We start from the raw sequence: 27,390 nt of genomic DNA on the forward strand, positions 1-27,390 counted from the left end.
TCGGACAGATGCTATATGAAATCCATCTAACTAGACATGAGTTTTCTTTTCTCATTCTCAAATGGCCAGACACCTCCTCTACCACTGTCACATAAAGTATGTACATAGTGTGTTTGTATACAAGCATTATAAAACTTGGCAAATGGAAGGTTATTTGCTACTTCGATAAGTAAAGAAAAGTTTGCCAATGATTAAAAAAATACAGCAAACACTGCACGCATAGTGAGAGATCGTGACCTGTTAACAGCCGCATGTTGTTTGTTTCATCTCTTGAATACACTTTTATGACCGGCCCACAGTGCAATTAGCAGTCAAGTAACACTTTAGGGAACACTGGGTATTCATTTTTATCTTAGGCATGTAAGTAATACACCACGATATGACAGAGTTCTGTGAAGATTACCGTAATACTCATTCAGTAAATTGTTCTCGGACATTAAAACTAAGGAAAGATTTTGAGTTATACCTTCAACAACATCAAGGTGTCAACTCTCCTTCTTTTCTAACTAGTAATTAGCTCTAAAGGGGTCTGAAAATGGCCCATACTATCTGGCTTCTCTGGTTAGATGACTGTGATCATCTTTCCTCCAATATCTAATTATTTGCCCATAATATAGAGTAAACACACAGACCTACATAAGCAACAAAATACAGTGGCTGACTTAATGGGGGACATAAGGGGAAAACATAATTCTCATTATTTCTCTTAGGGAGATATTAAATAACTGAAAAAGTTTCCCCAACATCCCTGATATAAATTTTAACAGGTCAACCTCAACGTGGATGTTTTCCATTATATACATATTTCTTACTAAACTGATGACTAATGGGGATGGACGGTTAAGAGAGTTGTGTGTAATATAACTTACAGCTCAAACTGTGGATGTTAATGGCAAGTGGTTTACAAAAAAACAGATTTGGACAGAACAAGCACAGAACTGGACAAAATGTGTCATCTCTTAACTTTGCGACTGAATTTATACCATTTCTATAATGTTTTTCATCACTCATTTCTGGAAAACACATTTATTTGATGTTGAATGTACAATTGTCCTTATTTAAATCGAGATAAAATCACCAGAGCTAACAACATTCCAATGTCATCACACAATAGCTAATGAGCCTTTTCCCACAAACATGAGCCGAGTCTTTGCTGCTGTGACTACAAAACAAAAAAATATGATGATCTGTAGGGTCACAGTAAATTCACCGACAAGTCAGTGAATTAAAGTGTAAAATGTGCTTTTTTTTTTTGTTCATGAGAAAATATGACATGTTCCTTAGCACTAGTCGTTCTCTAAGAAACTCTAAAACTCTTCTGAAAAGACTGGAGGTAAACGTAACCTTGCTGTGTTTTCTCCATTTTACACTGATCTGACTTGACACTGTTTATACAGGCTAATAACCTTCGTGTCATTTTCATCAGACAGAGAAAAGACAACACTATTTCAACCCATCGTCTCCTTTTGTTGCATAAGACAAGTATTTAACAGTATTTTGACATTGTATGGAAACTTCACATCCATTGTAACAGTATAAGTGGTGATATAATAATACTACTAATATAAAAAAAAAAAATGTAACAACACTGCTGTACAAGCGGCAAAAGAATAAATAAGCCATTAAGATAAAAATGCACGGCATGAATTATACCAAGGTTACACAATATAACATTTATGAGTAAAATAGGTTAAAAAACAGAAGAAAAGCCCTCATTAAGCCTACTTAAAACAACACAAGGGTTTTGTCGAGAAATCTATCATTTTTTCTCTCTTTTTAAATAACACAATAAAAAAACTGCTCTTAAAAAGGCGGCATGCACTGCTGCCAGTCTTCTTTTTTGTTAATATGTCTTAACAAAGGCACTAAATTAGAGGATTCAACCATCTCTCTCATTTGAAAAAATGTATGCACTTATGCCTGTAATATGCATATATCATTAGGTCCAGGTTGTTTCTTTTTAGTCTTTCTTGCGCTCTTTTCTGTCCAGATATCTTCAATAAGCTCTGGAAATAAAACTTAAATAAGACATTTATTTAAAAAGCTACACATAATGTACAGAATGACTTAAAGCAACACCAGGGCAAGTCTCCCTGTCTTGTATGACTCATGTACTGCGGTTAACACTGCATGTTTAAGCAGTCAACTTCCTCCATGAGCGCCAAAAGATTGTTTTCACATAACTGTTCTGTTGCACTAATAAAATACTGTAAAACAAATGCAGGATTATTATGGAGGCTGGTGTGAACACTTTTAAAATGTATTGAATGAGGGTTTGATCTGGGATCAGCAGGATCTTTAGAGATTGTTGCATTGTTTCCCTTTCTTCATTTTTAAACGATTAGCCTTTTCAATCCAACCATATGAATGTACAGTACATTAGCCTACGTGAGCTAATGTACAGTTCATATCTTTAAAAGTTGCTATATGTAAGAATTGGCCACCTGTCGAAGGTCACTCCAAACAAATAGTGAGCAGCGTATCAGCAGAGCAGCTGCTAAATGCTCAGTTAGCCACGCAGCTAGTGATCCAGAGCAATCCGGGAGTGTTATTATGAGACAGGACAGGCCGGGGCTAGCTGGTTAGCATGTTAACATCAGTAAACATTTCTGCAACACAATAAATACTTTTACATCAAATCTGTTGTTTCTTCACATTCTGTTGATAGTTTCAGGTACATTTTTCCATGTTACATATTTCACCTTTAATTTTTTAATACCTTTTCGGGCAATGATTTAATCAAATTTCTTGCAGCTCAGTTAGAATCACGTTATTTGCTACTTAGACAAATAACACTACAGCCGACATTAGAGACAGAATATAGATTAGTATCAAATGAGCATTTTATGGAGGAATATATATACGCCGTTATTAAATTCCATCTAAAGAAAAATTGCAAGTAGGCTTAAAGGGGGCTTTTATCCTGTATAAATCATATCCGTAACAATGTTATTCATCAAAAAAAGTTATTTTGCCATCCTATGCTCCAAATGCAAACTCTCCAAAAGCCTACAGGCCAACACAGTAATGCCCCGTAAGCTCTCCTTTAGTCCTAAACTTGTTGTACTCGCTAATACTTGAGGTAAAACCACTTCTAATGATGCCATCTAGCAACATGTTGAGGAGAAGCTGGGAAGAACCACTGCAGGAGACACACACACTTTCAAGTTTAAAGGGGAGCTGACTCCTCATTATGCAGACTACACCTCTCAAATTATTCTCTCACACTGATGCCAGCTCTCCTCCTACTATGTAAATACAAACAGATATGTGAAAAAATATGTCACTGAGGTATCCTGTAGCAGCCAGCCCACGCCAAGTCACACAGAAGTACTACAGAAAAGGCTTGTTAATAGATCAACTGCGATATTGTGTCCCTGTCCGAGGTGTTTGTAGCACAGATTGAATTGTAACAGACTGAGTGTGGAAGCACAAGCAGGCATGTCCATGAAGAGTGAGGAGGGGAGATGGAGGAGAGGAGAACAGGGAAATGGCGAGGATAACAAAGAGCAGGAGAACATGAGTAGTAAGGAGCTGGAAGGGTGGAGAGGAGATTAATTGGGAGCAGGAGGGTGAGGGTTTGCTTTGTTTCTGACCCCATCCCTCCTCAGGCTTGTCTGGAGGTAACAATGCATGACACTGCAGAGGGTTGTTAGTGCTCATGCTGCCGCTGCTGCTGCTGTGCTGGTTATTCGCAGGCTCGAGTCAATGCAAAGTCATGCAAAACAGTAGACAGGCAGGTAGTTCATGCATCGTGTGCCTCAGCCTGGCCAAAGACAGGCCATTGTTTCATTGGTTCATTGGTGTGCCAGTCATGCAGTGACATTGCTGTTGGGGGAGGAGAGAGAGAGAGATAATGGTGAGACGGCGGGGCCTGTTTGCCTGGAGTTCTGAACACATAGACAGCAAGTGAACAAGGTTAATCTGCAGGCTTATAACAGTCCATCATGTTATTAGGAGATCGGTCATGATGTGCCATAAAAACAAGGACGACGTAAACAGAATGGAGGAAAATGGGTTAAAGAGAGGATAGGAACACCTGCAACAAGCATTCAAGATTCCTATTTAAAGTGACACGGGCACTCCTGTGTAGTGGTTTTTTAAAACACCTTTAAAAAGGTGCACTATGTAGTTTTTGGGAAAGAAATTTTAATCAGAAGAGTAAGATCTTCATAGGCTGATTTGTTTTATGCCCAAACAAACTAAATACACAAATCGTTTTCATGCTGAATAAACAAACAGTTTAATTCTGTTTTACTTTGTTTGGACATATTTGGCGGACCCTGCCACCTTTCTAGCTCACAACAGTCTGGGGACCTTATTTTCCTCTGAGAACAGCTTGTGTATTCAGTTATGGAAAAAAAGAAATATTTCTGAGTTTGTATTATTTCCTCATTAATATTGTACATATTCAAAGTTTTGAATTTCTGCTCCAAAACTACATAATGCCCGTTTAAACACACTGAAAAACATTTTTACTGCAAGAAAATGATAGGGGAAGTAAATCCACTTCAATGAGCTACACTGAATAAAAGTGGATCAACAAACCTAATCCCAGACCCAGCTACATTACTCAACAACTATCTCATGACCAGATTTTCCCTAATCGCATTTTTCTGTGTAGTGTGAGGAGGGAAGCCTGCAGTATTGCAACGATAATATTGACCAAATACTGTGGTAAAAACATTTTAATTTCATACTATGGCACATACGCTGTTGTCTTAGACAACCTGGTGAATGCTGGTGAATGCTAAAACCATGTGAACTGAAGTCTTTCCCAGTTTGTTCGACAATGGCTCTTTAAGACAGATAACTAAAAGCAGTCTATACGTTTGTTGAGCACATTGATCTTCGCCACAATCTATCTAGTTTGAAACCGCAACTTCTGAAACAGCTTCAGCAGCTGAAGCCTTCTATTCTCGGGGAACTTATTTTTCACTCACAGTTATTGCTGTTTATTCCCAAATCGCCCTATGAGAGGATCATTCAGACGAATTAGCAAGCAAATGAAACATTTACATGTGGTGACTATACATCTTCCTATGTCTCAGTGTCTTTGCTCATTGTTGATGTAAATTCACTGATTTAAACATAATGACATGGCAGAAGAGCAACTTATCACCATGTTTAACATTGACACATGTAAGTGAAACCTGCGGTTGCCTGCTGAAAGCTACATCATAAGAAAATCTGACAACTCCAGTCAAAAAACAAGATGAACCGCAAACGCTATCACAGGTAGAGATGTGCATAAATACTGCATGAACAGGCAGAGTAGTTCTTCTAAACAAAATGACAGTAACTTAAGAGGAGGATCCCATTCTTCTCTGCCTCGGCCTCGGGGTTACCTGCCTGCCAAATGTCTGCCACAGAGTGCAGGTTGAGGAAGTCAGTGGTTGAGAGGGAGGAAGAGAGGGTGTTTGGAGTGATTAGACAGGCCCTATCAAATATGCTGGGGTGTGAAAAAGGGGTAGAAGTCTGGCATCACGGGAAGTCAGGGGAAAATATGCTTAGTCGGGACAAAAAAAGTGGTGCAAGATTTGGGCAGCCTTGTCTGGCATCTCTACCTCATGGATCTGATCAAGAAGGAAAAAAACAAAGAAAATCAATAGGCAGAATGCAGGGAAACAAGAACGTCCATTAGAAATGAATGGAAATAGAGCGCCTCAAAAAGGCACATCTACTGTATGCAAGTTCAGGGGGTTTGTAAGGTAGTTTGTCGCAATATGTTTTTGCCCTGCTTCCATCTACCTTGCGGTAGCTGGCTGGACGTGGCCTGGGAAGGAGCGGCGTGTGCTGGTGGCTTGTCTCTGCCGGGCCAGGAACGACTGACCAGAGCCGGTGTTGGCAAGTCTGTCTTCAGCTGCCTTCTTCTGCAGAGACATACCCTGGGAAAAGATACAGAGGAAGTCTTATTATTGTTCTTAATGGTCACTATCAGTATAACAGCTAAGTAAGATGGAGAGTCAGAGCAATATGAGCTTATACAGGCGCACTAAGCTGCTCTGACACACGTAGTTAAAGAACAAGAAGAGAATTAGCTGCCATCACTCCACTGATCTTGATGCATGAGAAAGCAAATTCAGTCAAACACAATATTAGTGCCGATTTAACAACTCATGAACATTATTAATACCAGCTATTGATCAAATGTTTAATAGCGCAAACACTGTTAAAGCTTATAGAAAAGCATATGCTGCCCTCTAGTGGTTAAAACACCTTTATGCATGATTCATGAGTGATCAGGACTCACAATATTGTGTCTGCGCAAGAAAGGGGTATTACAAAAACATCAAAAGTTTTAAAGTCTACACACAAAAGCAAATGGTGTTCCCTTAAAAAAACAACAACAAAAACAAACAAACAAAGAACTGCCATTTTTAGGTTGTCCATTAATGTTCTGACCTCTTAAGACTCTAACTCATGGTTATTTACATTAGCCTTTGTCAGGGAGTCAAACTCCCTGATGAAGACATTATGTGTCTGAATTTGTTTTTAAGGTCTGACATGACCATACCATGACAATAAATTCATTTTAATAGTTTAAACAGGAGTGCCTTGGAGTTTTCTTGAATATCTTATGTCTACATGTATCCCTATCCAAAGAACACCTCTAACAAATTCAATTTGAGTCTAGGAAGTGCTCCTACCCTTGCCTTTTCTGAACAAAAAATGTCTTTTTTTGTTTGACCAGCAGTCCAAAAGCAGAAAATATTCAGTTCACTATAATGTTAGACCATGAAAAGTGGGAATATCTGACATTTGAGAGCTGGAACAATCACATTTTTGCATCGCATTTTTATTGTGAAAAATCACTTAAATGATTAACTGCTTCCAAAATAGTTGCCAATTAATCATGCTTTAATTGACTAATCCTTGTTGCCTCTTATACTTATTAAGACAAGTGTAATTTTACTCTCCTTCACCTAAAATCTCAGCTGCACATTAGCATGTGCCACAGTCAACATGGCACACCAGTCAAAGTGGTGACAAGGCTGTGCAGGTCCTTCTTACCATATTGTACCAGGCTGACACGATCAGTTTCTCCTCGTAATCTCTCTGGCCTTTTGTCTTGTCCATCTCTTTCTGTTTATAGGGAAACACAAAGTTAAAAAAAATTAAGCAATTCAAGTACTTTTTAAGCTAATCCTATTGAGCTACAAGCTGTGAGTCCACTGCATTTGCTTGCTAAAACATTTGAACACTTGATTACCTCCAGTGAGTGTAACATCCTCTCTTTCTCCTGCAGCTGGTTCTTCAGGGCTTGGACCTCCGGACCCGAGCCCTGGTTCTGCTTGGGGTCCAGGGTCCGGATCACCTGGAGAGGATTCATTCAATTACATTATGTACATCGTCTTGCTGACTCAAACCTACAGCAAGCATCATAGTTAGAGTACACTCTGCAAAAGGTAGGTCACCTGTTGTTGCTAATAAAACTATACTCACGCTCTTGGCCTTTTCCAGATATTTCTTGTATCTCTCCTCCATCTGCTTCATGTCTTCATCTTTCTTCTTCAATGCCTCTTCCAGCTCGTCCACTCGTTGAGCTGAGAGGGAGCAACATAAAAGTTTGTTTTTGTTAAAAATGATAAGAACAGATGGCTAGAGAGGATGGAGGTCAACAGGCTTCAGCTGCACTTCACACATTAAGAATGGGTTCAAACTCACAGCTGGCGTTGTATTTAGGCTCCATTTCGTCGATGAAGGAGTTTTTCTTGAGTAACTCGTTGTTCAACTCTCGTAGTTTCTCCCTGATGAAGAGTACAAAGCACCAACGTCACAAATGGGTTTTTTAGGACTAGTTTTGTCTAATATTTCATGTAACATAAGAGAACAAAACAGGTTTTATGTTATCCTGACCCAGAAAAACATATTTCTGGGTTTCTAAGACGATAACTTACATGTGCTCCTCATACTTCTTCTTCAGAATCGAAGACTGAAAAAAGACCATATGGAAAGGATATGTTTTATAACATAACATCACAACATTATAATTACAACATATACCACAGATGCAACTTCAAAATCGTCAAACAATCTAGAAACATTCAAAGAGACAATCTGTTGGATAAATGCAGGACTTGTCTTCTTCATTTCTATATCAACTGCCACTTTGTATTTCCCTTCTCATCCAACAGAGGGAGGTGTAGAACAGATGCAGACAGTTTGGAAAAGGTTATTATTAGAGTACTATCAGGATTTTCCAGGTTGGATAGTCACAAAGAATTATTTACACAACACTTCTCTAATTTAAAGTAAGTGTTTTTTTTTGAGTGTTGTTTTGTATGCATAGGCAGTACCAGTCCATGTGGTGTCCAAGTTGGTGTGCAGCAAAATCATCTAAAGAGCATTTCTCGACTACAAATCAGATGGCATCAAAGAGCCAGAACAGTTGGGTTTCATCAGGTAGGAAATAATTAAAAGCCTCTCTACTTCTAGCAGGAAAATTCAGAATCCCGAAAGGAAAAACTACCTCTTACTTGTGTGTAGCAACTCAGTGTTTCAAAGGCTCAATACCAGGTTAAAATCCAGTGATTACTGAGGTGATTCTGGCCAAGAAGTAAATTTAATTTGCAAAGAAACTGTTTAGTTTTTTGAAAGTCTTATTTTATGTTTTTGTGTGCATGATGTTCATGCACCATTTTTAAATTCATTACATTCTGAGTTGCTACACATTTGATTCAGGAAGTCAAGAAACTAAGCAAACACCTCTAAAGTCATGAATCACAAAGTTATACTTACTATAGTCTGACAGTGGGAGCGTTATTTGAAAAGAAAATGCACAAGTATTTTACTGATTGGCAAGAAACACAGACCTGCCATGTGTGGATGGTTTTGATCTGTCAAGGTGTCTTTCCCAGCTTTGAACCTGATGTTTGACACACCAGCTCTATGACCACATGACTCAAATTGCACTGATAATTCTACCGGGATTAAATGTCTTCCTAAGCAGTTCCTCCATAATTGTTACAGTGTTGCCATTCATTTAAGCATTGTGTACTTGTTTTTGTAAACTGCTACTGTGTCTATAAAACACTGTAAATAAGATTACATTCGATTTATTTTGAGTGAAAAAGACAGATCATTAAAGTAAGACATATAATGTTGGTGATGGGATGCAAAATCTACACAGGCTGTCATGAACAGAACCAGAGTAGCATTTTAAATTATGATTAATTATTTGACAAAGACACATATAAGCTCATGAAATATGGCGCTAAATATGCATGCAAGCTCTCTCGCACACATAAACCTTCTTAATTACATTCATTACTTACATCATCTGCCTTGGAGTCCTGTTCTTCAAGAGACTTCTGAAGCTCCTCCACCTGACTCTGTTCCTCCATCAGGCGCTGGTTGATTAGCCTAGATCAAAAGCACAGAAGACCAGTTTGACGAGATCAGAGCAATGAGCAAACTGCAAACCACACAGAGGTGGATAAAGCATCAGAGAGGAAAGCTTCTGGCTAAAGGGTCATTGACTGAAATTTCAGGATAAATCAAGAAAATCTTTGTGGGGAAATGAAAGGGAGACTGACCAACGTTCCAACAAAGGGAAACACAATCTGCCCACATTGAACTTTTAAAACTGCATGAATAGACCAAAAGATTCTAGGAAGTAAAGTATTCTCTTTGCTCTATTCTCATTAAACTTTAATGAGATATTGAACACAAGTGAGAAAAATGAAGAAGTGTTTTTCCAAATGTTATTTGCTGCTAAGCTAAATGTTTCTGTGCTCTTTGCTGACCTGTTCTCCGTCTCCAGTTCATTCTTTCTTCTGTTGGCATCCTCCAGTAGACTCTGCAACAGCGCGATCTTCTCGTTGTCCGATCCCTCCTGGGCCAGCTTCAACATCTTGTTCTCATGCTGAAGACGGATCAAATGTTCTCTGTAAAAACACACATAGGACACAAGCAAGTTTTAATTTATAATAACTAATAACTGATCACATACATCTGAAAAAACCTCCACTATTGACTGTTATTCACCTGTACTCGCCGACCCCATACATTACTCACCTAATTATATGATTTATTCATCATATGGTCATGGATAAAAATGAAATAAACCACCAGTGTAAAACAGTATATCTGTCCCTAACCCTGCTCTGTAAGGACTGCATGATTGCATTAATGCAGACACTTTTTCCAGTACCTATGTTTCCTCTCAGCAGTCCTGAGGGGTCGATGAAGTCCTTACAACAGTGTTGTGAAAGCTTTATAGGTTTATATTTGTAGTGGTTGCAGGTTAAATACACACAGTACAAGCAAGTTTGAGGACATATAGCTTTCACTAAACAGTGTGGTTCTCTTCTCTACTTCTCTACTCGAACTGAATTACCACCCACTTTCAGTTTCCCATTTACACATTTTCTCTGCATCATAAAATAAGAGCAGAAAAATAGAGCACTATGCACAGTACAGAGGAGAAAAGGTACAAAAGGCAGAGCTGTACAGTGGGACAGGGCAGGACGTATCTGATACTTCAACTACAGAACAGATAAGCTTGGATCTGCTGTATGATAGCGTTGAGCACAGTCTGTCTCTGTTTGTTTTTTCAGGGTGTGGCTGCTGACTCCTCTCCAACTGAGGAACTCACTAAATGTTCCCAGACAAACTCTCAGCTGCTCGCCGGCAGACGTTAGGCCAGAGAAGGCAAAGGAAGACCTGAGAAGAGGTTCCAATACAGCTTACTGGATAAAATATGACACCAACATGACCAGATTTCTTCTAATGGAGTTCTGATTCCTACTCTGCCACAGGCTGAGAGAGAAAAACTACATTTCCAGCTGTTGTTCTGGCTGTTTTATAGTTTAGAGAAAAGTGACGGACACAAATGAATCCCAGATGCAGCTTCTAAAGCAACAGGTTGAATTTAGCAAAAAAGATTTCAGGTTTCCACACTCACTGTTGACAGATAAACTGACGGCCAACAGACATAAATCGATGAGAATTAATCCCCAAGACACCCAGTTAGCGTTCTGTATTTCACACACAGCTCTACTTTATAAAAGGTCTCACAGGAAAAGTCACTATTGCAACATCTTACTTCCATTTTCAAAGCTTGCAGGATATGACATCACCTCAGGGCACAACAGCTTTCTCATTACTCTACCTCTAGAGGGTAAAGGATAGTCTGGAGCGGGTTAAACCATGTGGTTTTTTTTCCAATTAGAAGCTTTTAGAGGATTAGGATTTTAAGGTAAATCCACATTTTTCTTGGTCCACAAGGCACGCTACGCTGGCAGCAGAAAACCCAGCCCTCTTGGAAAGCAGCGGTCTGGCTGATGTAACTCACACACAACTATTACATAACTCGCTACAGAGACGGCTCTATTTAGGCCAAACTCATCTACCTTTAAACAGCAGACTGAGCAAGAGGAAGCAGCTAGAAACACCATCTGGCTACAAAGTGCACAGCAGCCAACGCAGACACACAAAATGAGCAAAGGATCAAGCTGTCTGCCCCTGTCATTGTAAAGCATCTGTCAAATTCTAGTCTTCTTGACTGATATGTGTTTGGAATGCATAAAAATGAAATACTGCGCTTCTGACAACCGAACCGCAGCCTCCCATAACTAACCAGCCGAATATAAATTAGACAAACTGATTTGATTCCATCAGGTCTATTTCAGGTCTACCTTCTCTTTCTTTTTCTGAAGATCATCAAAGTGAAACAAAACATGCAGTTCGAAAGTCATACCTAATCTCCGGGGTGGTGATCTCAGCAGCCAGTGAATCAGAGCCATCGTTGCTGGTCAGCGGGAACAAACCTGGAACAAGACAGTACCGTATCCACAGGGTAAACCCAACAATCTAGGCTTGACTGAATAACACTGTGGCTAAAAAGAAAAGCCAAGTTGAGCTGCTCATATTTTGACAATTTTACCTGATGTAAGCTGTCCCTCCTGGGCTTGGACGCAATGTAGCTCCTCAATAGTCTCCTTCAGAGAGTCTCTTTCTGTCCGCATACGCTATAGAGGAAGAGAAAAAATGTGTGATTGACTTTGAATAATATGGCTCTAGGAGTTATTTACAGCCTTTGGTCTTACTTTCTTCTTACTTGCTGTACAAAATGCTAAATTAAAGTTACTGCTCTGGTTTTGATGCATCTGATTTCATCTAAAATAGAACTGAGAACATGTACTGTATGTGGGGATATTTATCTTTTTGTACAGTTAAAGAGGAAACTACTACAGTGTACCAGTACTTATATTAATAAAAGTAAACTGTACATACATCTTTTTCTTTTTGTAGGGAGTCCACTTTCTCTTTGACACGCTTGTACTCAAACTCCATCTTGTCGGCCTTTTTAGACTCCTCTGACAGTCTGTTCTGAAGTTCAACCACCTGTACAGACAAAGAGAAGTTAATGAAAAATATAAATACACTGTACATTCACATATTATTGCATGTGCATGGCTGCAACCAATGATTATTTTAATTTTCAATTATTCTCTGGACTATTTTCTCAATTAATTGAACGGTTGTTAGATCTATAAAATGTCAGAAAACAGTGACAAATGTTGATCGGTGTTTCCCAAAGCCAAATATGACTTCCATGAATATCTGGTTTTGTCTACAACCCAAAGATATTCAGTTTACTGTCATAGAGGAGCAAATAAACCAGAAAATCTTCTTAGAATGTTGAATTCTTTTTCTTAAAAAAAAGGTACTAAAACCGACTGATTATCGAAAAAGTCAATTGATTTAATCAATTAGATCAGTTGACAACTAATCGAATACTTGATAATTTGTTGCAGCTCTATGTGAACCTCAACAAAGCTGTTGGTTGGGTACCTGTCTCTTGTATGTCTCCAGTTGGGCCTTGGCAGCATTCGCCTTTCGTAGCTCTTCTTCCAAGCCGACGTTGGTCTGCACCAACACTGTGTTCTTCTCCTCCATGAGCTTATTCTGGGATATAGTGACAGAAATGTAAGCTTCATTTGTGCCCTCTAACGTAGATATACAAATGTTGCCAGTTGTTAGACTAAAACAGGAGTGATTAATCGGAAAGTATGTGTTGTTTCTTACAAGCCACTGGATACTGTGTACTGTAAGTTGTTGCTGTTGTCTGTGTGCGACTGTGTACCTGTCTCCTGAGGAGTCCCATGTCCTCCAGTTTCTTCTTGTAGTGTTCCACTGTGCCCTCCAGCTTTGACACTTTGTCTGAAGAATGCCTGGGACGGAAACAACAGTTTTATTTTGTGATGTTGCAACCAGGAAGGAAACAAAGAGGGGAAGCTTTACTGTGCTCTGGTTATCACAGGATAGTGGTTCAATAATACATGTATTTGTCTTTTGTCATCTTTAACATGTCTTAACATTAAAACTTGTGATTCTCTGAGGCTCGATGAGATTTTTACAAAAAATGATTTGAATCTCTTTTCTCGTTTACTGTTTAGTTTAATTTGCTTAACTCAGCTAATCACATAATGTTGAGAGCCAGGATTTTGTGTCCCCATCTTACCTGAGGACATCCATCTCATCTTTGAGAGACTGGGCTTCATCAGCAAGTGACGTGAGCTCTTCATTCTGTGACTTCACATCCAAGAGCTCTTTTTCAAGCTCTTCACAACGGATCCGGTAGTCATCTTTTGCTGCCTCCAACCTAAAGAAGAAGTGGCAACATTAATCATCTTTAACATCAGCATCAGTCAATTCAACTCTAGCTTTTTACATGACAATATCTCTCTCCCTTTAGCAGCTCCATACCTGAAGGTTTCCTCCTGTAGTTGCTCCAGTTGTGTCTGCAGCTGGAGGTGTCTTCGTCCTGCGGGGCTGTTTATATCCTCTATGGAGTCAGACTGGTTGAGTCGCTCCATCAGGACTTGGTTTTCTGCTAGCAAACTGCTCTTCTCCTCTTGCAGTGCTGCCACCTGTGGGAGGGAAGATGACGAAAAGGGGGGCAAAGAACGGAAATGCAAAAAGAAAAAGGAGTAGAAAGAAATGGCCGAGCAGTGAGATATGTGGAATTGGGTGAGGAGGGAGAAGATAGGGATTTGGATGACAAAAAAATGTGATAAACAAAGGGAAAAATGGGGATGACATGGAGGACAGAAGGATAAAAGAGAGCAGGTGTGGAGAGGGATGTAAAGGATGTCAAGATAGAAAGAAGAGAGACAGAGAAGGGAAACAAGTTAGAAGAAATTACACTGAAAACCTTCAAATTTTATCTCTCAAGCTACAAAAATGCATTAAATCCGTTTAGTTATTCACAATCACTGCAGCATCAATTTTGGTAATAAAGCAGGCACACATCAAACACACTTCAACAAGGCAAACCAACAAACTCCAACAGACCAAAGAGGGCTACATATGGTTTGATGTTGCCTTCTTAATGTGATAGACAGGGTATCAAACTCCACACGAAGCAAAGCATAAGCTGCTTTTTTATTGGGCTGCCATAATAATTACTACTTACTACGATAATTAAGCCCTTATCATTTGCCAGGCATTACGACAGACCACAATTTCTCAACGCTGATTGTTTAAGAGTTTGCCAGGATCAAGTCAAAAACCCTTCTTACTTCTTGATTTAAAAGAAAAAGCCTTGAGCCTTTTCTGAGTTTTTCGGAAAACTATCTTAACATGAGCTGACACTGGCAAACGGGACATCCATATAAACTAAATAATAATAGTAATTAAGAAGGCAGGGCTTGAGACTAACAGCATCCCGTTGTGCCAGGGACGATAGAAAATGTGTTTGGGAGGAACAGAGATTTACCCCCTCCAGGACGAAAAGGAATTCTTGTATGTAGCCATTATGAATGTATGTATAACTATCAATTAGCAAATGACAAACCAAACTAAGCACCAACTATATGACAAATTAAAATCTGAAAGGATGCTGTCAACTCCTTGTCAAAGCGGGGCGCAGATCATTTTTACCCCCTCTCACTACATCGTGAACAACAACTCTGTGTTGAAATCGACAGTAGAAGAGCTAGTTAGCTGTTAGCGGCCAGTGGTTCTGCAGTGTGTTTGGCTTAACAAGCTGACAGAGATAAACACACAGCAGGGCTGACAGTTTCTGTTCAGAGGAACATGAAATGTAAAACAGTGAATCGCAGTTTAATGTGACAACACGACAGGTTTACAGTCAATAAATGTACTGAAGTACTTCAGCTGAGTACAGTCTGGAGGTCATAGTACGGTATGTTGAGAGCTTATATTTTCAACCGACAACTATACATGGTAATATAAATAAACAACATGCTGATTTTGGGTTTAATATTCTGTCTGCTTCTCTGTACAGACTTGTGTTGACTTCAATGTCAAAGGAAGTTCATATTTTTGAATCGCTTGTATTTTAATTTGGTAAGCCTGAGGGATCTAGACTCGATACAATGAACTATTGTAACACCTTTAGAAAGTTCTTTGCACCATTTATTTTGTGTTGTTTGTAAGCCACTACAGTGCTACATAATGCAATGTTGGTACTTAAATATTCTAACACTCTTATGTGTAAAACGAACAGTATGCAATTTAAATGTCAGTAACACTGTTATGTTAGAGCGTTCTGGGAGATCTTGCACCAGTGTGAAAATTCTCTCACTGCAACAAGCCTGTGTTGCATAAAAGACCGGATCAGGAATGCCAAAATTAGTGAAACTCAGCTGTTTTGTTTTCAAAATCAGAAGACTGTTTCCTAAAAACATACTTAATAGATGCAATGGTGCTGCTGATTGCTCCTCAAAACTTCTCAAAAGTAGTAAAATGATATATGAATAATAAACAGCATGTGTAAATATATCTTCAACACTTCTATCCTGGGTCCAAAAGCCAAGGTGTTAACCCCTCTATCTACTGTTGCTGTGAGAAAGCATGAAACACACCAACTTTAAAGGCAGAGGGTTATTAGTGAAGGGGTGACAACTGACGCCCACACAAAACTGCAGTTGTGCCCCAAGAGGACCACGTGTATACGTGTGCACAAACACTTGTGCACAAACGTGTACACACACATGCACACATAGTCAGGATAGGGGGAATCTGGATTCCAAAGGGGATGCTGGAGCAAGCAGACTGAGAAAAAATCCAGGACTTTCAGACACACCACAAACCATGGATGGAAAAAAAGACAGAAAGAAAAGAAAGTTTGGATTTACCCTCTCTTCTAGCTCATTAAACTCTAACCTCAGTCTATCACGCTCCTCTTGGACATGGAGGGCCTTTAAAGCAAGGCACACAGTGTTGAAAAAGTCAGGAAATAAGAGGACACAGAAGAGAAGAGCAGGTCACACTGTAAATTGCAGCTTGGTTTTTGTGCAATAACTGTGACATTAGCATTTATGTTAATGTAAAAATGAATATGTGCATTATTAACAACTTCTATAAAGATGGATACAGCGAGTGTATTGTTCTCCATTTTGCAAAGGTTTATTACTGTGAAGTGAAACTGAATTCAACAATCTGAAAAGCAAATAAATAAGTACAGTAAAGGTCAATGAGTAGTATCTGGTTTGATACAATGTAATTATGCAACAAAAAGGGAGCTGTTTTAAAGTGTAACCAAAAAATAGCTGTAAAAGTATGAAGAGTAACAAAAATCAGTTAGATAGTAAAGAAGTTACAGAACGTAGAAGAAAAAGTAAGAATACAGCTTTTAATCGGGTGGATTGTGGGAATACTGCACGTTCATACCATGTGATTCTTCTTTATACTTTGAATATATTCAACCTAATTAACTATCAACTACATTAATGCAAACCATACAGTTACTGTAAAAAAGTATTTATTTATCTACAATATGCTCAGGCTTTTAGATATGGAACCACTAAATTCTATTCAGATATTTCTGATTAGTTTTCTCACTTTCTAACTGTTTTATCTTAACACAATCATCTCTGCTCACGACTGACTTATAATGCCCCACACTCAACAGAGCAGCTTTTAACCTAATGATACTGATATTTTATTAATATTTCTGACGCTTTTGAACTTCTACAATTTCAATTTCAGCACTTTCAATACACAGATCAACTGGTCCATGAATAATTAATCGGCCACAAATAATAATATTTTCCAACTAAATGTCAATTATTCTCATACCCACCCACTACAAAATGAGTCACTGTCATAATTAGCCTCAAGACACACTCTGTACCTCCCCACTATTGTTTGACTGTTCAATTTTTAGCTTTTATTTATTTGTCTTTTTTCTACATTCTGTTTCCAGTTAGATGTCTTTTATTTTACTACAGAGACAATGCCAAACAAAGTTTCGTTGTAGCTGGGTCTAATGACAATAAAGATAAATCCTGAGTCTTGAACTAACTGACCTCTACAACCTCGCCAGACCCACTGGTAGTGTTACGTCTTTCCGGTTAGGTTCTTGAGACACAAAATAAGAATAGCACACTGCTCTATGATGTACAAATCCAGCAGTTAAATAGCCTGAACATGAAGGATTACAACTGCCTTAAACCAACCTGCATGTCAAGCTCACGACACCTCTGGGAGATCTCTTCCTTTGTGGCCAAAGCATCATTCAGCTCCTCTGCTGTCTTCTTAAGCTGAGAACACAAGCAAACAACAAATAAAAACCCTGCAGATTTCATTTAATTTCCACATGACTTCCTGTGTACTTGGATGAGACTAAAGAAACACTCATTTACATCTCAAGAATATGTTGGATCAAGGCATATACAAATACAATTATCCAAAAAATAGTGTAAGATGTTTTACACAGTATTTATGGCACAGTTTCATAGCGGTTCAGCTGACTCTAGCTGTTCCACAGATCCAGCTGTTTTACAGGTCTGTGGCCAGGAAGTAGGAGGGTGACAGATGAGGGGGGAGATCTGTGGCATGTTTTATGGTGACTGCTTCGACTGAAATGACACTGGTGTTGAGATTTGGAAAAGAAAGTACTGATACTGGAGGGTGAGTTTGCCATGGGAATGTTCAATATCGTACCTTAAAATTCCAGTTACATTTAAACTTAAATACTTCCTGATAGTATGAAAAACATGGAAAGGCTTTAGTTTCACACAGTAACAATGTACAAGTTAGCTATCAGTAAAATCCACAGAGCATGTTCCTTCTTGAATTCGATTCGGTTGACAGCACCGCAGTGAGCGCCTACAAAGCCTCCGTACCTGTCTGTCTAGATCCACGTATGAGTCATTTCCTCCCGTCACTGGCGTCTCTTTACTCATCAGCTACAGAAACAGACATAAAAAGGTTAGTGGTTGGAAGAAGTTAAGTTGCACCTTGGTTTATGTCAATCCTGTACCTCTGGACTCCCACAGGATTACTGGTAATCCTCCCCACAACCCCGATTCTGTTAAAAATCTCTACCTGACCAATCCCACCGTATTCTGCTTATCAATCAATTATTTTCTGCAGTTAATTTGAGAGGTCTAAATAGCATGATAGTTCACCTCTTGGATGGCTGTCATGACAACATGCTGCACTGACTCCTCCATCATCATTATGGTCTGGATGTATTCTAGAGAACGCACAGAGAGAAAGGCAACATTATGGGCTAAAATCAAGCGTCACACACACACATTGATAAATACACACACACAGTATGGGATATGCACCTTGTTTCTGTTCACAGTTGACAGCACAGCCCAGTATAAGCTGCAGCATCCTCCCAAGTTCTGCTGCGTCAGAGTGCTCTCCGATGAGGTTAACGTCTGGTAATGTGAAGTCATTGATGTGCTGACCGAGGATCTAGACAGGGACGAAAGGTCTCCAAAATTAATCCAATTATTTAATTCTATGAAAATTGGATTATCGTGGTCTGTGGGAAGGAATTAAGTCACAAGTTCTCTGTACCAGCAACACAACAAATACTTATGTAATGTGGATGCTGTGTACTGATCAGGCCTCATTGCTAAATGAATACAGTTGATTCTTCATACCTCCTGGTTATAGTCCAGGATGCCTTTAAGAATTTTCTTTAGATTGCTGATCTGAAACAAAAAAATAAATAATGTAAAGTAAGTGCTACAGGTTACAAAAGGGTTAAGATAAGTTAACATGATAAGCCAACATCAAATACATCCATATTTTAAACTGTAACAGAGCTGGATCACCTGAGTCATAAGTAACATGCAGTGCCAACACATAATTATCATTTCTGAATAAACACGGTGTTCATTTACATTTGGAAAAGTCTGCTATAGCATGCAGCAATTGGGGGGGAACCATGCATGCCTACTCATGTTAAAAAAAAATCAGATTCTTACCTTTAACCTCCAGTTGTCCCCAACCTCTGGCTTGATTCTACTAATCCAAGCATCATTGAAATACACTATATCTCTGAAAATTCAGACGGACCAGAGAATGGGGATTAAAAAGTGTCTGAAATGTGTTTTTGTGGATACACGAGGCACAAACAATTTGGACAAGTTTTGTTTATATTTCTAATAAACAATAAAACAAATAATGCATTTTCTAACACAACGACCTTAAGAATGAAAACGTACATTTTCTGCAGAGCTTGGGCCATGACGATACCACTCGTCAAGTCTTCTACTGTCTTGCATGGAGCCTCCACGCCAAACGTCTGGATCTAAATGACAAACAGAGACACAGACGTTGAGCACTGGGTGTAGGATAAAAGTTGCCAGTTTATTTATTGCATCAGCATTTTCAACATTCAACAAACATATTACATAACAAGCTCCTACACCCCCTTCCACAAGGTTTTAACAGGTCCTGGGTGAATCAGAAGTCAGAGAGGGTAAACAACATTAAAACCGGTAATTGGATTAGTCTCTTTAGTTTGTTATACTAATGTAATGCATTCTTGTTTTTCAGCATCAGTTTATGCTTTTTGTATTTCAAGCTTATCATTAACTTATTCTGTTTTGATACAAGGATTCAAAAGCCTCTGTAGACTGTAATTTTGATGGTATCTTTCTACAGTAGCTCTCTGAATGTCAGCGTAAACACAGTCACACTCACTGCTCCTGCAAACTGTCTCAACTTTGCTCGTCATCAAGGCTCAGTTCCTCTTACATCACCGCTATCACATTTGTCAGATCTTTTTCTCTTCCGACCTCTCTGGGCATGTCTTTATTCTATTTCTATTTCATATCCTTCTCTACCGCTTTTTCCCCCACAGTGGAAGTCTGCTGCCCAGACAGAAGTGAATAGTTTTCAGTCTACATGCCAACAGTCCACGTGCCAAAGGGAGAGGGGAAATTGAGAGCCGGAATGTTGGAATTCTGACAGGAAGAAAACGACGAGGTTGAAATTTAGCCTGCACAGTTTCCGTCGCTCTCAATTTTCTTTTCGAGGCAGCTCTCAAGCCTTCTTTCACAGATTTGCCAAGAGCAGAAGGCAACAAGTATGACATTCAATAGATTGGACGAAAACTCTGAAAGATCGCCAATCAACAAGGGACAAGGGTTGAATACCAGATGAAGCATTTACCCTGGATCCACATGAAGTAACAGGGGTTAAAATGAACTGAGTAGAGAGCTTCAAGTCCGACAGCAGCTGGACTTTCATATATTTACATAAACTGTATGTTCATAGTTTCCAACATATAATCAGAACAATTTTACTGTGAAAAGCAGCTACAAGTGCTGGGTTGGCATGAATACCATTTCACTTAGTGCTGTCTCAATCCACTGCTATGAAACTACTGGCTGCATTTTCTTAAAATAAACATGGTGCAAGACCCACACCATCTCCCACTACTGAGTTGCCAAAATCTGTTTTCAGCCAGTTTAAATTGTTTAAAAGAAAAGCTGAATTTACTTGAGCTGTGCTTGAATCATTTCTTTTTTGATTAGTCAGAAGCAATTCCTTTGATCTATGACATGGAGCAGCATTTCAATAAGCTGCATAAAAAATATCTAGGAGCCCTGTGTTATTATTTATCAGCAGAGTCCGAGATCAGTAGACAGGAAGACATTTGACACTGTACACAGCAAAGGACAAACTCTACATGGCACAAGGGCAACATGACACTCAAAAAAGCATCCACACCATCACCTGATAAGAAATTCAGATGACCTAAATGTTTTTTAAATGTTTCTAAAGGCTTTTAAACTGTTGTTTTACTTCATATTCACAGTCTGGGGTGAAGTGTAACACCTCTGCTTTAATTTGAGCCTCAAACCTTTTGCCTTGTAAAATGACCTTTGCAACACCAGTTACGGTCTGTTCCGAAATATTTCCAAAACTTTCCTTAACCTCACCTTTATATCTTGTTTAATACCCATTCAACATTTGGAAGGCAGTTAAAACTTTCTAAATAGCTAAATTTAACTTCTAACCTACTAACCACTAACTCCCACTCAAAGCTTCCTTTATACTTGCTGAATGACTGTATGTATGTATGACAGATGACACTCGCCCACACCTGATCTCAAAATGTCTTTATTATCACTCCGATTTCTACTAACTTGCCTCCAGGGCCAAGCACCCATAAGACTGTGTATCAGTCGGGCAGCGAGTAATTGAAGCCAACCACTGGCCTGGAGCCAACACAAAGCCAAAACAATGCCCCTGATTGCATAACACCAACTAGCAGTGGAAAGAAAAGTTTACCCGCTTCAATTACCCACACAGAGTTCACATCATTATCCACCAGGTCAGCTGAACAGTACCGCCAAATTTATACTACAGCACAATCGAGATGACACCCTTTCCTGTGATGGCAGAGTGGGTTACATGCTCACTTCCTGTGTTTAGATACTATTACAACAAAGAAAAAGTATCGACAGATATGTTTTATCTACCAATACGGATGAATTTGGAGTTAAAAATAAAAATCCAAGCGTCAAAATTTAGAATAATCAGTAATGGAATGCAACTTTGTACAACTTACTCAACCACTTTGAGTACAATTTTAAGGTACTTCAGTTTCGTGGTGACGGATAGAGAAAAACATGTTGCGTCAGAGCAAATGAAGCACATTTTTCAGCCCCAATAATCAGCAAGGCCGATAATGGTCTATACCTAGATGGCACTTTTTTTCAATGCATGTTAGAATGGATTGAGTAGTAATGAAAAAGGTTGTTGTGAAACATGGTGCATTAAATTGGCTTATCAGACAGAGCCCTTGACATGTAACATGCCTGGTGCTTGAAGTCAGGTTAGAAAACTGACACCTGTTTTGGCCAGAGCTGAGCATTAGATCTGTCACCGTCACTGTACCAGATACTTGAGCAACTACAATTTGTAGTCTAATACTATTTATCCCCTTCTTGACATTCTGTAGCCATGTGAACATCCTACATTATTCTTCCCAAGCAGCAATAGGTTGTCATGGCCACACACGCTCCACATGCATGTGAGGTCTGCAAAAACCTCAGTGTACATACGACTGAATTACAAAGCCTTTACACAGAACGTATGCTCATGTGATGTCTTTTGAAAAGTCACTGAGCAGAGCCGTTGAGTTGCTTTATGCTGTGTGGGTATTTGTGCAGGTACCAGCCATCAGCCAGTGAAGCCAGATTTTGCCAGATTTGCTTTGAATAACTGACGGCACATAAATGGTGTGTTCGAGGTAAATTACTTGCGATACCTTGGGTGCTGATCAGGTGTCAGATATATAAGGAAACTTACCGTATTTTAATATTATTAAATGGCCCGTGACAATCTATCGTCTGCTTGTCTATTTACAATTTGCTGGCTGAATCAAGCTGCCCATTACAATGATTTGGTAAATGCATCAAGACTGAAATCAATGTCTCTCCGTGGAGAGAGTTCAGGCCTTGTTCTAAACTGAGCTGTTGTTCCTGGGCTAAATGTCAATGGCTTTTCGCCCACAGAGTTGAAGGATTAATAAGCTTTCCAAACGGTATTGATTTTGCTTGTAGCATCAGATCTCTTTAATGATAGCTCTGTGGTAAGCCATTGCCCCTGTGACATCAGGTCCAAATTAGCTTGTTATGATTATATTCATAATCATTAAACCTTGAAGCACTGACTGCAGAGTATACAGAGGTCAACTGATACTTCTGCATCTGTTGAGATAATAGTTTCTGTATTCTCTCTCATTAGTGCACAAAACAGCTTAAACAGCTACTCAACATAAAAAATCCTCAAAAATTCAACAGCAATGTCCACCTGAACCCATACGTTTAAATTTTGGTGCTTGGAATTGTAATATTAAATTTTATGTCTTCATTCTACCTTTCTTATATTTCAGCTTTTGTAAATCAGCCTATTTTTGCTTTAGTTTCATATTGTTTTTCAGCTGAGTACGTGTTTAACTTCCACTGAAACCGCACAATGCTGGATAAGTAGCTTATACATGCTTTCTCAGAGTACTGGATGTCCACCACAGAGCCAGACCTTGTACCATCGGTATATCTCTGCACAGTATCTTAGGTCCTGTTTGTCTATCTGTGTGTGTGACCTGCTATGTGATGATCAATTAATCTGACAACAAACATCATGTGAACTGAAGAATTTAAACAACATTTACTAATGCTCCACTGTCTTGCCAGATTACAGTCAGTCTGCTTTGATCACATCAACCATAGAAATCTGCTAAAAGGGCAGATAAGAGAGTTCAATGGAGACTGTCTGGTTTACAATGGGAATTGTCCACTATAACTTGCACCTGCATTGAAAAATGAGAATGTCAAACACTGTATTAAGAACTTAAAGAATGTACAATAGATGCCAGAAATGCTTCGCCAAAATGGATTTCCTGATACCCTCAGCCATGTGAGTCACATGCACAAAATCTGATGTAATGACAACATTTTCCCGCAGCACGCAAAGGGCACCAAAATGGAAAATAAACACAAGAAATCTGTGATGTAAACCTCAAAATCTCTAACCTATTAGAAGTCAGTTTAGGTTCATTTAAAACCAAATGAGCATGGACATACAAAGTTTCCCAGGGTGTACTGAGGTCAAAAAAGGAAATCCACACCTACGGTTTTGTGGAAACAGTTGCTAAAGAAGGCAGTGGAGCTGTGGAAAAAGCTTGCGTCACATGACTAGGACTGCAGAAATGGGCTGCAAAAGTAATCACAACTTATTCAACTTATAATGAACGTGATCAGTCTAAAGAGGATACTTTCCCCTGTAAACTATCACCATCATGGGCATCCAAATGTCCTCGTGAAGCTACATCATCATCAGCTCTTTGGTTTGATTGTAACTGTTTCCCCAAAAGGAAGAATACACAACACATACCGACCTTGTACAACTTTGACAGTAACAATGAATGTGCATGTTGTGCCTGGTGAGGTGGTTTCAGCCGCAAAAACATGTGCTTCAAAAATAACCATGGCACAATGCAGCCAATGCACCTAGTTGTCTTTGCAATGTTAAGCCCAGTGCACCGTTTCCATGTAAAGCATGTGGGAGCCATACATGTCACACATGATTCTTTTTAGTGGTCCTGCTCCATATATATGTATATATCCAGTAATTTCTAAGAAAACTTTATATGATTGAGCTGCAAAGCACATTTGTAAAAGAAAAAACAACCTAAATAACAGATATTAATACACATGTGTATTGATAACTTATATAACAACACAGCTCATGCAGCTTAGGCCACAGCAATAACTGTGCTCAGCTGAAATCAATAACCTTCTTCTACACCAAATCTAATAATATAGGCACAAACCTATTTATGTGGGTTAAAAAACGGAAAGACTGTAATTATTGTGCAGTGACTGACTACAATGCGATGAGATTTCATTTGATCGTTTGCATCTCATTATCTTGTTAGACAAACTGGTTTTGCACAACAAGCGACAATCACCAGATAAATGCAGATACACTCAGAAGGCACATCAAAAATGAGTTGCCAGTTGGTTAGATTTTCCGCACTAGTACCATGGAGTACTTCATACTTTACATACTGTCTTCATTGTGAAAGGGAAGATAATGAACACTGCATTCAAAAGTGAGAGTTTGCCATTGTATCATTTGAACAGTAAAGCCTATTATTTGGGGGAGTACCACATCGTGTATGTGGACGAGCAACAGTGTTAGTCATAAGCGGCCATTAGTAACCCAACAGACTTCGTATTCACTTAGTAAGGCTTCATATAAGTCTCTTATTAATGTATTTATTAGTCAATATAATATAACATCTATTAAATAACCAACTACTGAGAAGGAGATTCAGGTTTCTCAGTATTCTTACATCAAAGCCACGTGGCCTTCCCATTGCACTGGCCTAAAGCAGAAACGGTCGTCTACACAGTCTCATGTGTTTTGGAGACAATCAGTCAAACTCGGTGTGATGACTTCACAGTTAACAGGTGTGTGAGGAATGTTTGCCAGCCACATCATTACTAGGAACAAGACAAAAGGCCGTCATGGGTTGTCTTGCATAAGCAAAGCTACGACAACAAAAGGAAGGAGGCGACAGATACAGAATGCAGATTGGCCACAACTGTGTGTGAATTCAATACATGTTGTCCCAAATAATCTTTTCCTTTAAAGGTTTTCACTTCACTATGCAAAAACTGGACGTTTTTGTTTTCACATTTTCACATGAAAAACACAAGCTCCGAAAGGCCGACTTCAGCATTTCACAAATGGGAATCCACAAATTGATTTGAAACAGGATTACATGGCATGTAAGGAAGCACATGACCACATGCTTTCTTGTACTCAGCTCTCCTGTCACCAGCACCACTTCCATGTTTTCACTACACACTACTGACATTTATGACAGGAGTTTCTTATGAGAACAGAAGCACCTATGCACAGTTTTCATCACATGTCATCTCAGCCAGTTCTGATTAAGGTTTTGTGATGCAAGCTGAAGAACATAAACGTGTATTCAGTCACTTTAATTATTGCCTTTGCTCCCTCTGAATGTTTACATTACAATTCAGAGATTCATAACAGAAGTGTGACACCGCTTGGGTACAGCTCGGGTTTCATAACCACATCAGCATTTTCTCCCTCAGACATCAAATGTCTCTGCTTTAGATGAAGCTACATGTAGAAGCTAAGCTAAAAATACTGGATATCATCCCAGCCCCTGCCACATAGCTGCAGCGATTTCAACAATGTAAACATGGACCGATCGGTAACATGCGATCCTACAATCCTTATTCCGTTTGGTAGCTTAAATATCTGTTTCAGGCGCTCACTAGAATGATTTAGGGTGTCACTGACGTTATAAATATAAGCTCGGGAAGCTAGCTTAGCTGCCGTCTATGTGGCATGTATGATCAGGAGGAGGGATGGGGAAGGAAAAGCGGACATAGTGATACACCGGACAACAATGACAGGAATTCAGACTCAAAGCAGACACATCGCTGTAACGGTATATCCTCAATCCAGAGGAAAAAGCCTTCGTTGAACCATAACAAGGCCAGCGTCTGCCTTTTGATCCCCTTACAACATACGGCAGAGCATTAAGAAAGTTGAGCTAGCTAAAATACACGATAGCATGGAGCCAGAATCAAAATTATAGTCTAGGCTGGGTGTAGTGTTTGCTGGCGGCTAGCAAGCAACACATCAGCAGCTAAAACAGCTGGCCTGCATACGTAACCCGCGTGAGCCCGTGTCATTTTTCTCTAGCCTGCTAACGTTACCTCAGCTAGCGAGCTAGCTCATCCAGCTAGCATTAGCCTCGTATGCCCGCTAGCATCGCCGGCGCCGGAGAACTGGCTGTCAGTGGGGGGGAAAAAAACCCAAAACTTAACATTTGATCACCTACCCATGTCAAGAGGCTTTCACAGAGTTCCATTCGATCCAAGGACTCTAATGTACTCATCGTTACCTAACGTAGACCGACTTTGTGTGGTGAACGGAGCCTGAAGTTAACAGTCGGCTTCATGTACTCCCGAGGTCTCTCGCTCTCTGGGTGTCTCTCTCACAAACCGTCGGCCAATAGCCGGGTTCGCTGCCTAGCCACTCCGGCGTCTGCCATATGAGAGCTAGGTGGGCGGAGTCTGCAGTGCATATTGAAGGAAAACTCCCACGAATACAGAAAAAGAAAAGTCCTGTGGGACTTGAATCTCACATCAAATGTTTAGAGTACATTTTGAGGCTAGGTAAGATAAATACGAAGCTGCCCTTTTAAGTGGTGCATTCAGGGACATTCAAGGACATCTGTGGACTGACCTGCTCAGGGGGCCTAAAGCAAAAATGCTGGGCTGCTGGTCCCCTCTTGATCCATTATACGACAGCCATCCTGAGCTGTTATCTCTGGGGCCATTTCAGTTACCATTTCCATTTTAGTTTTATTGTGCTTGACTGGTGCACACAGACAAACAATTTGTACTTTATCAAATAACAACAAAACCACTGCTAGGCAGACAACTCGAGACTTTCAGGGTCCAGCTGATCTCACTGCCTTGTGGGTAGTCGAGCCTTGTTTGCTTGTCATGAGAGCAGAGGAAGAAAGGGCAATTATCATGAGCAACATGGGCACAAAGAGCATGAATAGTCATTCGTTACATATTCCCGAGGTAGTAA

General features: G+C 39.5%; 1 protein-coding gene across 3 annotated transcripts; it reads right to left on the reverse strand.

Annotated features, from left to right (window-relative positions):
* Nucleotides 1-2,726: 2,726 nt before the first annotated feature.
* Nucleotides 2,727-26,774, reverse strand: hook3 (hook microtubule-tethering protein 3). 3 transcript variants are annotated; one of them, XM_073477797.1, is made up of 24 exons: nucleotides 26,630-26,774; nucleotides 19,446-19,531; nucleotides 19,206-19,278; nucleotides 18,879-18,929; nucleotides 18,555-18,687; nucleotides 18,390-18,457; nucleotides 18,105-18,167; nucleotides 17,436-17,519; nucleotides 13,717-13,880; nucleotides 13,472-13,612; nucleotides 13,094-13,181; nucleotides 12,802-12,915; nucleotides 12,241-12,351; nucleotides 11,891-11,975; nucleotides 11,705-11,774; nucleotides 9,750-9,890; nucleotides 9,279-9,366; nucleotides 7,902-7,936; nucleotides 7,669-7,751; nucleotides 7,447-7,547; nucleotides 7,214-7,318; nucleotides 7,015-7,086; nucleotides 5,752-5,888; nucleotides 2,727-3,828 (listed from the first exon to the last, which is right to left on the reverse strand). In XM_073477797.1, the coding sequence occupies exons 1-24, from the start codon at nucleotides 26,684-26,686 to the stop codon at nucleotides 3,813-3,815; spliced, it is 2,166 nt and encodes a 721-aa protein (XP_073333898.1). In that variant the 5' UTR covers nucleotides 26,687-26,774; the 3' UTR covers nucleotides 2,727-3,812. The 3 variants fall into 3 exon arrangements, with proteins under 3 accessions (XP_073333898.1, XP_073333899.1, XP_073333900.1); XM_073477798.1 differs by lacking the exon at nucleotides 2,727-3,828 and adding an exon at nucleotides 5,500-5,576 and having other exon boundaries at nucleotides 26,630-26,751; XM_073477799.1 differs by lacking the exon at nucleotides 2,727-3,828 and having other exon boundaries at nucleotides 5,687-5,888; nucleotides 26,630-26,751.
* Nucleotides 26,775-27,390: the final 616 nt, after the last annotated feature.

The sequence above is a fragment of the Pagrus major genome, chromosome 12, assembly GCF_040436345.1.
Source record: "Pagrus major chromosome 12, Pma_NU_1.0".
In the NCBI taxonomy this organism is placed as follows: domain Eukaryota; kingdom Metazoa; phylum Chordata; class Actinopteri; order Spariformes; family Sparidae; genus Pagrus; species Pagrus major.